This window comes from Salvia miltiorrhiza, chromosome 1 (genome assembly GCF_028751815.1).
Source record: "Salvia miltiorrhiza cultivar Shanhuang (shh) chromosome 1, IMPLAD_Smil_shh, whole genome shotgun sequence".
Classification (NCBI taxonomy): domain Eukaryota; kingdom Viridiplantae; phylum Streptophyta; class Magnoliopsida; order Lamiales; family Lamiaceae; genus Salvia; species Salvia miltiorrhiza.
Window position 1 is genome coordinate 48,099,661 of NC_080387.1, and position 12,085 is coordinate 48,111,745.

The 12,085-nt window shown below is 35.6% G+C and overlaps 3 protein-coding genes across 4 annotated transcripts; 2 read left to right on the forward strand and 1 right to left on the reverse strand.

Moving 5' to 3' along the window:
- Positions 1-1,352: 1,352 nt before the first annotated feature.
- LOC130988283 (organic cation/carnitine transporter 7-like) lies at positions 1,353-4,769 on the forward strand. Of its 2 annotated transcripts, none has more exons than XM_057912098.1 (7): positions 1,353-1,531; positions 1,807-1,873; positions 2,664-2,932; positions 3,064-3,301; positions 3,404-3,920; positions 4,006-4,208; positions 4,385-4,769. In XM_057912098.1, exons 3-7 carry the CDS (start codon positions 2,664-2,666, stop codon positions 4,601-4,603), a joined length of 1,446 nt encoding a protein of 481 aa, XP_057768081.1. In that variant the 5' UTR covers positions 1,353-1,531; positions 1,807-1,873; the 3' UTR covers positions 4,604-4,769. The 2 variants fall into 2 exon arrangements, with proteins under 2 accessions (XP_057768081.1, XP_057768072.1); XM_057912089.1 differs by lacking the exon at positions 1,353-1,531 and adding an exon at positions 1,532-1,686.
- A 154-nt stretch (positions 4,770-4,923) lies between these two features.
- Positions 4,924-7,195, forward strand: LOC130988274 (pentatricopeptide repeat-containing protein At4g31070, mitochondrial). The gene has a single exon (XM_057912081.1). The coding sequence runs from the start codon at positions 5,298-5,300 to the stop codon at positions 7,116-7,118; it is 1,821 nt and encodes a 606-aa protein (XP_057768064.1). The 5' UTR covers positions 4,924-5,297; the 3' UTR covers positions 7,119-7,195.
- A 54-nt stretch (positions 7,196-7,249) lies between these two features.
- On the reverse strand, positions 7,250-9,486 carry LOC130988295 (uncharacterized). Its single transcript, XM_057912108.1, has 3 exons — positions 9,166-9,486; positions 8,931-9,075; positions 7,250-7,527 (listed from the first exon to the last, which is right to left on the reverse strand). Exons 1-2 carry the CDS (start codon positions 9,325-9,327, stop codon positions 8,932-8,934), a joined length of 306 nt encoding a protein of 101 aa, XP_057768091.1. The 5' UTR covers positions 9,328-9,486; the 3' UTR covers positions 7,250-7,527; position 8,931.
- Between the last annotated feature and the right edge of the window lie 2,599 nt (positions 9,487-12,085).

The following is a 12,085-nucleotide window of genomic DNA, read 5'->3' on the forward strand; positions in this document are numbered from 1 at the left end:
ACTTTTTGTGGGACTCATTCTCCACTTATCAAATACATAACTAACTTTTATTAAAACATGTGTCATCCTCTCTTAGGAAGATATTTGGGGGACGGAGGGAGTATTAAGTTTGTTCAAATTCTTTAAATTTGACGGATAAGAAATAATTTCAGGCGTTTGAAAACAGATGAATGGACCCTCGAAGTGCTAATGTGTTTTAATTTGGCTAGGTTCCGATAATCAAATGGATATGTATGATTTATAATTAAATGGATATGCTGGATTTATCTAATAGTTTTATACAATATTATTTAATAGTACAGACTTTATCTAATAGTTTTATACGATTATTTAATAGTATATAATTTATCTATAAATTTATATGATTATTTAATAGTTTTTAGATGTAAAAATTGATTAGAAATGTATAAATAAATAAGAATGAATGAGAATTGAGAAAAATTAGAATGAAGTGATTATACGATGTCACGTAGGATATGATTTATTTTGTTATAATGTAAAAATTGATTAGAAATATATAAAATAAGAATGAAAATTTGAATGGAGTAATTATACGATGGCACGTAGGACAAGATGCTACATATTCCTTTTCGGGCCGTCCCAACGAAGATGCTACATTTCTATATTTGGCAAAAATAAGGAATTTTAAACACTTAATTAACACTAATTAAGTATTTTTTTATTACATTATCTCTCCTACTTTATCACTTTATTATCTTCTCTTTCTTACTTTATCACTTTATTACTTTCTCTCTCTTACTTTATCACTTTATTATTACACACTTAAAATATTAATCTACAACTCCTTAAATCCCGTGCCGAAAAGCAAATGTAGCGTCTTGGCCGGAACGGAGGGAGCATGTAGGATGAGAATTGAGAAAAATTAGAATGAAGTGATTATACAATGCTACGTAAGATAAGATTTATTTTGCTATAATATATGTAGAATTTATAATTAAATGGATATGTTGGATTTATCTAATAGTTTTATACAATTATTTAATAGTACAAACTTTACCTAATAGTTTTATACGATTATTTACTAGTATTGAATTTATCTATAAATTTATATGATTATTTAATATTTTTTAAATGTAAAAATTGATTAGAAATGTATAAATAAATAAGAATGAATAAGAATTGAGGAAAATTAGAATAAAGTGATTATACGATGCCATGTAGAATATGATTTATTTTGTTATAATGTAAAAACTGATTAGAAATATATAAATAAATAAGAATGAATGAGAATTGAGGAAAATTAAAATGAAGTGATTATACGATGCCCACGTACGATAAGATTTATTTTGCTATAATATACGTAGGATTTATTTTGCTATAATATACGTAGGATTTGTCATGCAAATTGAAATAGCGGATTCGAAATGGGCAAATTGAATAGTAGAGTCTGTAGAGCCGATATATATATAGATGAGTGATGAAAATTGTTGGTAACCGCGGGACCAGTGGAGGATTAGGTAACCTCATGAAACGTGCTTCAGCTACCCTTCCATCGTCAACGGCCCCTTCTGTAAGAACCGCTTTTACTTTTCTTCTCGATTCTCAGCAGGATTCATTCACTTTTTCCTATATACTATAGTAACTAAGAGATGTATTTACCAAATTTGATCGCCACATTACTGTTATTTATTCCTTTTTCGCTTATCACTGCTGTTTCTTCTTATGGTAATCGATGAATCTTCAATTTGTTGTTATGCTGACACAAGCTTTAGGTGTAGAATTCCGTGTTCTGAATATATTGTTCCGACGTTTCCCTTACTGATAATGTTTCACATGTTGCAACAGTCCAAGTGTATACTGGATTTGAGATCAAAGCACACGCTACGGCTACATTGACAGTGCACCAACAACGGTAAGAGTTGCTTGCTATGATATTCAAAGAAGGCAATATGGTAATAATGCATAAAAGAATAGAAGGTCGATACGAACTATAGTGATCTTAGCTACAATTATAGGAGGGATAGGCCAAGTATGAACGTTATTCGAATAGTCCTTTAAACTAATTGTGTCCTGTTAGCAGCTTTCTAATGATAGTCAATAAGTGCAAAACTTATTGAGAATGATGCTCCACATTCTTACACTTTGCTATTTCAGAAATATTATACTAGTACTTAAAAGTTAGGATTGATAATATATATGATTGAGGAGTTCTGTCCTCATTAATCATTATTAGGATTTCTCCTATCCTAGCCCTTCCAATGGGATATTAATCAAGCAAGTTAGCTCACATTGTAGATATTATAAAGGGCCTTGGGATATCCGAAACTTCCAATCCATGTTAGTAAACAATTGATTAACCTATACTATCTTTTTCTATCTAGGCTAATCCTCAAAGTAAACTTCCCCTAAATTTATGTTACAGTTAGATCATATGAATTTTTTGGGTTTAATCGCTGTGACTGCTCTAGAAGGTGGAGGTGGCGGCGGAGGGAGTAGTTTCATTTTGTTTGTTCTTTTTTTTTTTTTTTTTAATATGCATGTTACTATGTCTAATTCATTATATACACTGCTAAAAATGGTTGACTTTGCATCTATTAAGTTTTAGTTTTTTCCTCCATATCACATGCAGCATTTTACAATTTGTGTTATTAAACTCAAACCATATGCAAGTCTTTCCCATCTTCCGATTTGTGATGGTGCAGATGGGAGATTCTGACCACGTGTACTCTCTGGACGAAGCACTTGCTATGGTTGGCTTTGGTAAATACCAAGGTCTGATGCTAGCTTATGGGGGACTTGGTTATATCGCTGATGCAATGGAGATTATGATTCTCTCATTTATTGGAACAGCAGTTGAATCTGAGTGGCATCTGTCTCCTGGTGAGCAGAGCTTGATATCAACTGTGGTCTTTGCAGGGATGTTGGTTGGATCATATTTTTGTGGTGTCATATCAGATGCTTATGGACGAAAGTGAGATGCTTGAACTTGTCTACTCGATTCTCAGTTGACCTACTCTTTATCTTTTTGAGGTTCATCTAATTTCACAGTTGCCTCCATGTTGATTGAATGAAGTATGTTCTGGTTCCCCTTTTCCTTTCCAGGACGGGAATCCTTGGTCTTGCCACTATTACATCTGTTGCTGGGCTATTAAGTGCTTTTTCACCAAATTATGTGACATTACTCACACTTCGTTGCATGGCTGGAGTCGGTCTTGGGGGTATGCATACCTTCACCACATGGTTTTTGGAATTCATCCCAGTACCAAACAGAGGTGTCTGGATGATTGTCTTTTCAAGTTTCTGGACAATTGGAACAATATTCGAGGCTGGCCTTGCATGGGTATGTCATTGGCACGCTTCTCTCTCTCTCTCTCTTAAAGACCGGATGAATCGATCTCTTTTGGGTCGTTCTGCTTCTAACATGATCGCTATCCCTTTACAGACTGTCATGCCTAATTTTGGCTGGAGGTGGTTACTCGCAATATCTTCTGTACCTTGCTTCATCGTACTTCTATTGTACAGTTTGGTACCAGAATCTCCAAGGTATTTATGCATGAAAGGAAAATTCAAAGAGGCTCATCATATTCTGGAAAAGGCAGCACACTTTAATGGGACAACGCTCCAAAAGGGTACACTTGTTCTTGATCACATCAAGGATGATAATGAGTTTGCAGCACCAGAAGATGCCCCTTTACTGTGCCCAAGAGTGGATGAAGCAGACAACTACAAAGGCAGTCCTTCTCCCTCATCATTTTCTCTACTTTTTTCTCCAAAATTATTTAGAACTACTTTTGCTCTATGGTTTCTGTATTTTGGGAATACTTTCTCATACTATGGAGTTATACTGCTGACATCTGAACTGAGCAGTGGTGGAAGTAAGTGTACCCTAACCACGTTGCATTCAGAGCAAAGCCAAAACTCAAGCCTTTATCTCGATGTTTTTGTTACCAGTTTGGCAGGTAAAACTGAATTGTATCTGATTGAAAGTTGTACAGTACACTTACTAGTATTGTTCAGGATTAGGTTGACCAAGTGTTCTTTCAGAGGTTCCCGGCCTGATCGTAGCAGCCTTCATTGTGGACAGAGTTGGTCGCAAGCTTTGCATGATAATCATGTTCGTGGTAGCTTCAGTTCTACTTATTCCGCTATTAACTCAACAGAATGAGGCTACTACCACAGCTCTGTTGTTTGGAACTCGCGCATTAGTTTCCGCAACATTCATAGTTGCCTGTATTTACGCCCCAGAGGTACAATTTTTTTGTAATATTTTTTTAATGAAAACTCTGTTGCATGATCAGGTTGTCTCCTTCCAAGAATGTTATGCAACACCAATGGGTAGAGATGTGAGAAAATTATAGGATAAATTATTGTCTTTTGACACCTCTGGTTTAATGTTTTGGCATCTTGATTTGTCGTTGGGCAGGTATATCCGACTAGCATAAGGGGAACTGCTGTTGGACTAACAACTGCTATTGGGAGAATTGGAGGCATGATATGCCCTCTCGTAGCAGTAGCGCTGGTTGCTAATTGTCAGCAGACGTATGCAGTGATTCTTTTCCAGGTAGTGATTCTTGGCTGTGCTCTCAGCGTCGTGCTCTCCCCGTTCGAGACCAAGGGGAAGAACCTGGTCGACGTTCTTTAGATTGCTTAGATCATATATGTTCATGTGATAATTGTTACACATTTTAGTTAAAGGTCTTGTAGTTCATTCTGCAGCATGCGTAAGTAAATAAAACTGCTGAGCTTTATTTATACTTATGGCTAGCTCTTGTAGTTATTTTTGGAAAAAAATCCATCATTACCATTTAGATTTGTTTCATTAGGCTCTACATCTTTTTTGGTAGCGGTAGCGGATAGGAATTTTCATTTCTTTTTGTGAAAAAACTGCCAATTTACTTTTTCGGAGCCTTATGAACTCCCATCAACATTTCTTAATTGAAGTTTGTATAGCAATTTAAACTTCTGGCCAAGTGTCATTTAGCCTAAAATGAATAGGTTAAATATAATAAATAATGTAAAATTCTTTTACACTAGCTGGTATGTTAGTCAATTGTTTAAAAGTTGTCAGTTTTCTTATTTTAGCAACTTGGTGACTTTTTCGCCCAATGTAATCGCAACAAAATTTAACTAGATTAAGCAATTTCAAATAATTGAACATACTATCATTTTAGAGGCAACAATAACAACACACGCACACACAATTTCAAATAGTAATTGATAAAATCGTGAAAAAACAATTTAAATTTCTTCTTGCGCTGAGCCAAAGTTACGACTTACAAGGCTGCTACAGATCCACGAAAATGGGAGGCAAAATTTGAAAGCTAAGGCAGCGGTAAATGCATCATCGTATAATCAATCGGTTGGCCTCAAGTTGTTCATGCGCCCCAGCGCCGCTCCACACCAAAATCAAGCATCTCATCTCGCAAGAATTATACGAGCAAGCTCTCACATTCTACGCGCAACATCTCCACCCTTTCCAACTGACCATAGACACAGCCTTCCTCGTTCCCTCCATCACCAAAGCATGCGCTCTTTCCCAATCCCACCGGATTCTCGGCCGCCAGCTTCACTGCAACGTCATCAAAAATGCTTTCCATTCAGATTTCACTGTATCGAATTCCCTGCTATCCATGTACGCCAAGTTTTTCGACACAGAGCGTGCAGAGAAGGTGTTCGACGAAATGCCTAGCAGGGACACCATTTCTTGGAACTCCATGATAAACTGCTATATACAAAACGGGCACTTCTCTGAAGCGCTTAGCACGCTCAAGGAAATGTACGGCCTTGGTCTCGCGCCGAAGCCGGAGTTGGCTGCGGGCTGTATCGCGACGTGCGTTAGGAACGGGAGTTGGAGACTGGGGAGAGCGATGCATGCTCTTTTCTTCCTTGATGAGAGGATGGAGTGTTCGACGTTCGTGGCGACAGCGCTGGTGGATTTCTACTGGAGGTTCGGTGATCCGGAGATGGCGTTTCGAGTTTTTGATGGGATCGTGGAGAAGAATGAGGTGTCGTGGACCGCGATGATCTGTGGATGCATCGAGTTTCAAGATCATGTTAGGGCGTTTGCTTGCTTACGAGCAATGCAGTTTGGTGATGTGAAACCTAACAGGGTGACTTTGGTTAGTGTTTTGCCAGCTTGTGCTGCCCTGCACTCGCTCCCACATGGGAAGGAAATTCATGGCTATGCTGTCCGGCACGGTTATGATTCGGATGCTCAGTTGTCGGCCGCGCTTTTGCACGCGTATTGTGAGTGCCGGGGGGCAGTGAGGATCGCCAGGCTTATATTCGAGAGGTCTGTGAGTAAGGAGGTCGTGATGTGGAGTTCTATGATCGCGGGCTATTCTCGAAGCAAGGCTACTGCTAGAGAAGGTATCAAGCTATTCAATCGGATGCAGATTGAAGGAATTGTACCCAATAGTGCTACCATCTTGGCCGTGATTTCAGCATGCGTTTGCTTGTTATCTCTAACCGATGGCAGTGGTGTCCATGGCTACGCCTTGAAATCGGGCTTGGGAAACGACCTGTTCGTTCATAATGCCCTTATCAACATGTATTCCAAGTGTGGCAGTCTTAAAGATTCCGTCAAAGTGTTCAGTGAGATGGCGACTAGAGATTGCGTTTCTTGGAGCTCTCTTATTAGCGCATACGGGCTCCACGGCTATGGAAGGGAAGCTCTGCAGCTCTTTCATGAGATGCAGTTGCAAGGGGGTGGAGTGAAGGTGGATGGACTTACGTATCTTGCAGTCTTGTCCGCCTGCAGCCATGCTGGCCTCGTAGATGAGGGGCGGGCGCTCTTTGATCGGGCATTGAACGATGTGGAGGTGTCTCTGAGCTTGGAACACTATGGTTGCTACATTGACCTTCTTGGAAGGGCAGGGGAGATTGAAGCTGCATACGATGTTTTGTGCCGAATGCCGATGGAGCCGAGCCCCGGAATCTTGACTTGTTTGGTTTCTGCGTGTAGGCTTTATGGGAGATTGGATGTAGCAGAATCAGTAGGTAATATTCTCGTTGGAATGGAACCTGAGAATGCTGCCAATCATACTCTTTTAAGCATGGTATATGCTGAATCTGATAAATGGTGTGGGGTGGAAGAAGTTAGGAGATACATGAAGGGAAGAAAATTGAGGAAAAACCCTAGCTGTAGCAAAGTTTAAAATTGTGAAGGAATAATTAAGAATTGCTTACATTTTTTTCATAGTCAAAAGTAATAGTAGTAATTTCCCTTGCATTAGAGGTGATGTGGCATCGAATTGAAAGAACTTGTTATAGTTCACTCTCAATCAAGGAAAAGAAAGAGATGATTCATCTCCAATTTCTTGAATCCGCTTAATCAATCGAAATAAATGCACAACAGCATATTCATAAAGAATCCAAGCGGATATAAAACCCCATAGAATGAAAACTGCTACAAAAGTTTTCTAAGGATTCACAGAGGTCCTACATCAAAAGAGAAGGTATTCTTAGTAAATGGCTCCACAACATCAAAACCAGTATATCTGACGGCGGGCATTGTGCAGTGCTGAAGTCCTCGATGTTTGAACTGGGGCAAGAAGATCTGCACTCCTGAAACATCAATAACTTGAGATTAGGATCTGGTAAATTTGAAACCCTGCTTACCAATCTGATAACACATCACAAAGCAATGAGAAACAGTAGTCATAGAAATCGATGCATATCTAGGCTAGGTCCCATTTAACTTCTTTGGAAGACTAATAGCTACCATCATGTTGGGAATATTCGAATTACTTGCTGCTCCCATAAGTAGTTGAACAAAAAGCTTGCAGGCTAAATAATGAATTCAACTACTAAATACCTTCGGCGTTTAATCAATATGGGTTGAACTGAACATCATGTTATAAAGATTATCATTAGATTCTTAAGAATTAAGGACAAATTTTGCACATTTTAGTTGAGCATATTGGCAATGAGATAATAGAGACCGATGAATGATAGCTGTTGAATCTCCATGCATCTCCAAAAGCCACTACAAACAACATAGTTAGAGGCATAGAGCAATTGTCCTGTTTTACATATTCATTGTACAATGGGGAGGAAAGGAACTTAAAGAACAAAAGCATCCCCACAGCATACAAATAATTAGATCTAGTTTTGTGTTTTCTACAAAAATTCAACAAAGACAAAGGAAAAATCAAGCTTCTTGCAGCTTATGTAATCTGGCACATCCTGATGAATTTTCCACATATTCTTCTTTAATTGCTTCTCAGTAAGAAACTGAGGATGAAATGTACTCCATGTTATTGGCAATAACAATCTATGGAGTATTACATAATAGAGAATTCCCAAACAAATCCTTAACGCATGAATTTGATCCCATGTCACTCTATTAGCCTCCAAAACTACAATAAACAAATGCTCAAGAAATATCTAGATTAAAAAGAAGAGCATAAACTTGATTAGGAACCTAGAAGGGAAACACAGAGTAAATTTAAAATGAAAGCCTTTATCATTTTGACAAAACAATATTCTTAAATAGGGGCATTCCATCAAACATAACAATAACCCCAAAGAATCGATTAGAATAAAAGAAATCGGTAAAGAAATGCCCCGACAGTCCAACACGTTTCAGATACCTTACTATTCAGGCTAATATCCAGGCCCAACAAACTTTACAACCACGACACCGCAAAACAGAACCATGAAATCCGTGTGGAAAAAAAAAAAAAAAAACTGATGCATTGAAGCGTGCAGGAACATTCAACTCCAGACCTTGTTGGAAAATACAATTTTTAGGATACAATGGGATAGATAGTTAACACAATGTACATGTAATGCAAATGCAAGATACTGTGAGTTTATTCTCTTAAGCCAATACCAAGTAACTGTATGTCTATCACAGGTTAGATGTGGATTTCATGAATTACCCAACAAATAACACAGAATACTGAATTCCAATCATCAACACACACACACAAAGAGTGAGCTGCGAGGGGCATAGACAATCATACCTCAAGACGTCTTGTTGCTTGAATCATTTGGTGTAGAAACATCCTTGTTAAGAGACGGCGGCACGTATATCCTCGCTTTCTTAAGGATTTCGGCCACAGTCCAATGCTTCCGCTTGCTGAGCGGCCGCGAAGGATCCAACCTCACCTGCAATCGGAACAGGAAAACATAATGTCACTCTCGTAATCTGTTCGATTACATGAATATGTGCGCGCGCGTGTGTGTAAGAGTACTGACGCGATCGCCGATGTTGCAGTTATTTTGCTCGTCGTGCGCCATGAATTTGGAGGTGCGCTTGACGTAGCGGTTGTATAGCTTATGGTGGAAGAGGCGGTCCACCGCCACAACCACCGATTTCTGCATTTTGTTGGACACCACAGTCCCCACCACCGGTTTCATCGCTGATTGATTGGTTTCCGACGGCGATTCTTCTCCTCCGAAGCCTCTGCTTTCAACCCCAGGCAGCTAAAACCCTCCTTCATCACCCAACGACGTCGTTTGTCCCTTGAGAAGATGTGGGCCTAATGGACCCAGTTGAGCTTCAGCCCAAAATGAAATAAATTGGGTCTCTAATTTTATTTGGCAGTTACAAACTTAATGGTTGCTAGAATTTTTTTAGAATGACATGGTTGCTAGAATTTGATGTACTTCACTTTTGAATCAACAAAAACTCACCATGGCATTGTTTTATAATAATAATAATAATAATAATTTATATATATATATAGATTATTAAAGCAAAATAAATAATATCCCATGTGACATCGTATAATCACTCCATTCTAATTTTTCTCAATTTTCATTCATTCTTATTTTTTTCTAAATTTTAATCAATTTCTATATCTAAAAACCATTAAAAATCTAAAAGTTATGATATATTTAAAAACTAAATATCTAAAAAATCATTATATAAATATTTCAACAAAATAAATTCTATCCTACGTGGCGTCGTATAATCACTCTATTCTAATTTTCCTCAATTCTCATTCATTGTTATTTTTTTCTAAATTTTAATCAATTTCTATATCTAAAAACCATTAAAAATCTAAAAGTCATGATATATTTAAAAACTAAATATCTAAAAAAACATTATATAAATATTTCAACAAAATAAATTCTATCCTACGTGGCGTCGTATAATCACTTCATTCTAATTTTCCTCAATTCTCATTCATTCTTATTCTTTTTAATTTTTAATCAATTTTCATATCCAAAATCTATTAAATATCTGAAAATCATTATATATCTAAAAACTATTGAATATCTAAAAAACATTATACCAATATTCCACTGATCAATAGAATTTTATGTATATCCTTACACGAAAAATAGAAAATACATAAGTATTTGTAATTTTGAGGTTGTAATGATTATTGTAATATTATACTTTATGACGTCCAACTTTGCAATTTTAATTTAAAATGTACATGATTTACTTTAATATATATGACTTTGATGTTATTAATTCTATTTATATTCCCTAAAAAATTATCTTCGACCTCATGGGCAGACCAATTCAGGTTTCAACGTATATAATACTTCAATTGAGTTAAAATAAAAACCACCCTTAAGATAAGAATGTAGAACTAATCTATACATTTGATCAATAATATTTAATATATTTTTAATTTGCCTCTAATACATACTGTATATTAGGAATAAAAAATTACTGTAGAAAAAGACTATAGATCCCTTAAAGATCACAACAAAGTTGATCACAAAATGCAAAATTAGATAAGTATTCTTAATTAATAAATCTACAAAAAAAAAAAAAAAACTTTTGGAATATGATTTAATCATATCCATTAAGATGGAAAACTAATTAATTTAGTTCTAAGTTCTTACAATAAAAATGATTTTAAATTGAACTCGTCCCTATATATATGTGTGTGTGTGTATATATATATATATATAATAACAATTAAATTCAACTGTTAACATTTCTTCCTTCTAATAATAAATAAATTGATTCCATTGTTCAAAACAGTATTGGAACTTATACGGTTGAATGAATTTAGTCCTTTCTATCTTCCGATGCATTATTCGCTAATATTCATTTATGAAGATGACGGATTATAAATTCTCATTCATTCCAATTACTATATTCTAATTTTTCTCAATTCTAACTTATTCTTATTTTTTTTCTAAATTTTTATCAATTTCCATATCTAAGATAATTAAATATCTAAAAATCATTAAATATTAAAAACTATTAAATATCTAAAACTCATTATATTAATATTTCAACAAAATAAATTATATCCTATGTGACGTCGTATAATAACTTCATTCTAATTTTCTTCAATTCTCATTCATTCTTTTTATTTTTCTAAATTTTAATCAGTTTCCATATACAAAAACCATTAAATATCTAGAAACTATGAAATATATAAAAATCATTATATTAATATTCCACAAATCAAGACAAATTTATTTATATCCATAACGTACTTAATAATGCATTTGATACATAAATATTTAAGAATAGAGCTATCTTAGCCCCCACTAATTAATGAGATGATTGATACGATAAGTGATTAAGTCATGTCTCTAATGTCTATCAAATAAATTGTTTATCTAAGTTCAGACAGTATTTGCAAAGAAGATGGATAAATTGAGCTTGATGAACATGTATTCTCGGTTAAATATCTCGACACGATCAAGTGTTCAGGATTACCAAATCGTGAGATTAAATTGAAAAAGGAATGCATAATCACGCTTCTAAAAAATATGATCAATCTAATGAGTTTTGCAATGGCACCAGGCTGATAGTAACTCAACTTGGGGAACACGTAAGTGAAGAGAAACTCATTTCACAAAAAAAAAAAAGAGCGCAATAAGTTTTCTATAGCTAGAATGATTATGATTTCATCGCATTTTACTAAATTTTCAATTCGGTTCCACAGAAGACAATTCTCTATGAGTGTTTGTTTTGCTATGTCGACAATAAATAAAAGTTACGGACTCTTTCAAATGTAGGATTATACCTGCCGAAACCTATTCTTAGTTATGGACAATTTTACGTGACAATTTCAAAAGTCACTAAAAAAAGAGGTCATATGCAAGACGCAACAACTAACGTGTTGTATAATGAAATTTTCGATAGATTATGAGGTAATTGCAAATTTAATATTTTATTCAAACTTTTAAAGTTTAA

Bases quoted from the DNA above. Each gene is read 5' to 3' on its own strand.
- LOC130988274 (XM_057912081.1), top strand. From the start codon at position 5,298: ATGCATCATCGTATAATCAATCGGTTGGCCTCAAGTTGTTCATGCGCC.
- LOC130988283 (XM_057912098.1), top strand. From the start codon at position 2,664: ATGGGAGATTCTGACCACGTGTACTCTCTGGACGAAGCACTTGCTATG. The intron at 3,302-3,403 runs GTATGTCATTGG...ATCCCTTTACAG, and splicing joins TCGAGGCTGGCCTTGCATGG to ACTGTCATGCCTAATTTTGG. The intron at 3,921-4,005 runs GTAAAACTGAAT...GTGTTCTTTCAG, and splicing joins TTTTGTTACCAGTTTGGCAG to AGGTTCCCGGCCTGATCGTA.
- LOC130988295 (XM_057912108.1), bottom strand. From the start codon at position 9,327: ATGAAACCGGTGGTGGGGACTGTGGTGTCCAACAAAATGCAGAAATCG. The intron at 9,076-9,165 runs GTCAGTACTCTT...TTCCGATTGCAG, and splicing joins ACTGCAACATCGGCGATCGC to GTGAGGTTGGATCCTTCGCG.